A 3,625-nucleotide genomic window follows, 5' to 3' on the forward strand; every position below is an offset into this window, starting at 1 on the left:
TGGGAATTGGCATGGGGATGCAAATTCCACCATTACAAAATAATTATATTTAAATATTTATTTTTAGTCTACGATGTTTCTTTTTTTATTAGAAATATTTAATTTTATCATGTAAACAAAAAAAATATAAAGGTTGACAATAAAAGTGGCTAGTATGTAGTGCTTAAATTGGATGACCATATAGTTGTATTTAGGCACCTTAACATACAATTGAAATTTTAGGAAGATTATTATGAAAGGGTAGATTTTGGTTGAAGCATGCACTTAATGTGTGTGTGTGTGTGTGCAATCCCCATGCACAAACCAAGGTATAAAGTACTAGAAGATCCTTATGTACAAGACATCATATTGCATAAAAAGAGGTGGTGATCATCTGACTATTAATAAGGCTCCCTCAAGGAAATATCTAGTGCGATCTAACCATGTTGAACATCTTGTATGGTGAAACACATATGCACACCCCTCATCCTTGGCACACCCCTTTGCACATCCTACCCTAGCCCCTCATCCCCCTCCCCCAATGTCCACACTATCATAAACAATGTTGTATCTTTAATAAACTTATATATTAATTGACGGTGAAGATTATTGAAGAAAAAAATTGATGTCATTTAATTTAGAGCATCTTTTAAAATAAATAAAATAAACACTTATCATATTAATGGTAGAAACATATATGCCTACTCTTGTAAATAAAGATAACCACCTTAGGCCCAATTCTCACAACCAAACAAATCACTTCTTGAAGAAAAGATTCGATGTCATTCAATGTAGAGCATCTTTAGAATAAATAGAATAAACACTTAACATATTAATGGCAGAAACACATATCCCTACTATTGTAAATGAAGATAACCACCTTAGGCCTAATTCTCACTACCAAACAAACAAATCAACTACTATAATTGTTTGAGTGGTTCATTTGCCATGACAAGAACATGGCTTGGTAGTGCAAATAATACTCTTATAAATGAATAGGTCATGGAGGTGTCGAAATGGCTATGCAGCTGACATAATGCCTCTAATTAAAGAGTGTTTTGCCATTTATTAATTTAATTAAAAATTGTCTAATCGAAAACATTTTGTCGGCTACATAAACATCACCTTGAAACTCTTTTTCTAATGAGAAACATTTTGTCGGCTACATAAACATCACCTTAAATTCTTTGTTGAAGTAAAAATTTCCCTAGAGAAGGGTTAAAGTAACCACTTAAAATATATCTTAAAACCATTTTAAGGACAAAATTAAAATGGTTAATGAAACCCTAAATGAAAAATTTGTGCCGAACGTCAAATTTAGCCATTTATTATGATTATTATTATCATATATGTGGTGGTCCCAAACCGTGCATAACGTAGTTTGTTGCTCAATTCGAATATTATCTTGCGCAAAGTATCTCGCAAAGTACACGCAGAGATCCGTACCGTTGAGGCAAGCCACGTGGCAAATCACTATCCAGAAAAGCCCACATAACTTCAGTGGGACCCACCCCCACCAAATCAAAACAGGCATGGCGGATGTATTGATACCTAGAGAAGACAGAAGCTTTATTAATTAAATAAACAAGCAGAACACAGAGGATCAGAGAGGAGGAGCTGAGAAGAGAAGAGGAGAGGAGAGGAGAAGAAAAGAAATGTTTGGATTAGCAGGGGCTGTGGCGTTTTTCATTACACAGTATTCATTAGCATACTTCATTTTATTCAGAAAGTACAGGAAACCAGAGCGGTGGGAGGCAGCGAGCTGTACAATATCCATGGCCCACGGTCCCCTGGTAACAGTCCTGGCGGCCTATGACATTGCTGTTTCGAAATGGCAGCTGGACGCCCCTAATACAGGGCTAGAGAGGGCCGTGATGGAGTACAGTATAGCCTATTTCATGGTGGATTTGTTCCATTACTTGCTGTTTGTGCCAGGGAAGCTGCTTTTCGTTGCCCACCATCTGGCCACCGCCTTTGTCATGGCGAGCTGTCGTTTCTATGCAGGGCATGGTGCACAGGCTCTAATGGCCTTGCTCTGTGTGGCGGAGATCACGAGTGCTTGCCAGAACACTTGGTCTTTGTCGATGTTTGCAATGCATGTTGAGCCCACAAGGGCAAGGAGAATCCATGAGGCGGTTTGTGTTCCATTCTATGTCTTGTACAGCGTGGCAAGAGGAATTGTGGCGCCCCTGCTTGCGTGGCGGCTGAGCTGTTTCTATTTGGGTGGCAGGGCAGATGGTGTTATGCCCAGGTGGTTGGTGCAGTGCTGGATGGGCATTGTGGTCTTGGCTATATTGGCTAGTGTCTTGTGGGTTGTTGATTTGTGGGTTGAGTTTTTTAGAGCTTGTAGGAAGAAGAATTCAGTGAAGGTGTGCTGATTTCAGATGATGGTTCTAGGATCTTGGGTCTCTGTGAACAGGGGAGCTTGATCATGTAAATGATTTGTAATTTGGGAAGACTGGAGGGGATGGCTCTGAGAGCCGGAATTTCATGTCCGGACAGGTAACTTGTGAGCACTTTGTCTTCGAAAAGATTAATGGAAATGGAAAATAATTGTAGCATTATTTTGTTTAATAGTAACTTGTGCCTTTTGGACTGGAAATTTGTCTGTTTTTTAGCTCAATTTGGAAACCCAGATGAGCCATTGTTGACAACAGTAATGAAATTAGTTGTTGCATTATTTTGTTTAGTAGTTTGGTTCCTTTTGGTTTGGAACTTTGGTCTCTTGTTGCTCAAATTGAAAACCCATATGACTTTTTGGGTATGTTTTTTTTTGTTATTGGCAGTTTTTGGTCTTTTGTTGCTCAAATTGAAAATCCATATGAGCAGTTAATGAGGCTAAAGGGTTCGGTGTTTCTTTTTCTGGTTGGTTCTTTTTTAATTTTGGTTCAAGTAAACTCTCCCGTTTTCCGTTGGGAAGTGAGATTTGGAGTCATTTTGGGGAATTGCAGTATTCAGGCAGAGCCCCTTAGACTGGAACTTGGGTTGTGGGTTTAGAGATTAGTCCATACTTAGTAATATATCCTATTTACAGAGAAGATGATATATATTATTTCTAGTTAGTCACAACTAGGTATCCCAGTGGCTTGAAGATTACACCTTATCTTTTGAATTATCTCTGGATGATTTGAAAAATTGAGACCAATAGTCTCATCACTGCATATGCCACAAGAAGCTTGAATAAGGATGAAGGACAAGAAGCTTGTGTTTCTTAGGTAGCCAGAAGGCATATTTATTCAAGATAAGGATAGATGATAAAAATAGAGTAAAAACATGATACATGGGTAAAACTAACTCCAGGATGAGGGCGGGGGGAACGAGGAGTGGGACTCCGAAAATGCGGAAACGTGAGAGGAGGATGCTTAGAAGTTTCCCCAAATCCTAGAAACAATATTTGAATAGGAAATGGGAACGGGGGCTTAAGTGGATCTGTCTCTCAGGAATGTATAGAGAGTTTTATCTCCGTTTATTTTCATATGCATATTGGTTCAAGATAAATCTATAAAAACATATTGCTAACTTTGTTAAAGCACAGAGTATCATCTACATATTGTAAGGAGATGAAATGTAACTAAGCAAGGAGAAGAGTTTGGGATTTAACTTTGTGATATGCAGATGTGTGAGTTTTTGCCTTTTGGTCGTTTGT

At 38.4% G+C, this 3,625-nt stretch overlaps 1 protein-coding gene across 1 annotated transcript; it reads left to right on the forward strand.

Annotated features, from left to right (window-relative positions):
- The first annotated feature begins 1,533 nt into the window (after positions 1-1,533).
- LOC131053098 (TLC domain-containing protein At5g14285) lies at positions 1,534-2,540 on the forward strand. Its single transcript, XM_057987707.2, has one exon. The coding sequence runs from the start codon at positions 1,635-1,637 to the stop codon at positions 2,355-2,357; it is 723 nt and encodes a 240-aa protein (XP_057843690.2). The 5' UTR covers positions 1,534-1,634; the 3' UTR covers positions 2,358-2,540.
- Positions 2,541-3,625: the final 1,085 nt, after the last annotated feature.

This window comes from Cryptomeria japonica, chromosome 1, assembly GCF_030272615.1.
Source record: "Cryptomeria japonica chromosome 1, Sugi_1.0, whole genome shotgun sequence".
NCBI lineage: Eukaryota > Viridiplantae > Streptophyta > Pinopsida > Cupressales > Cupressaceae > Cryptomeria > Cryptomeria japonica.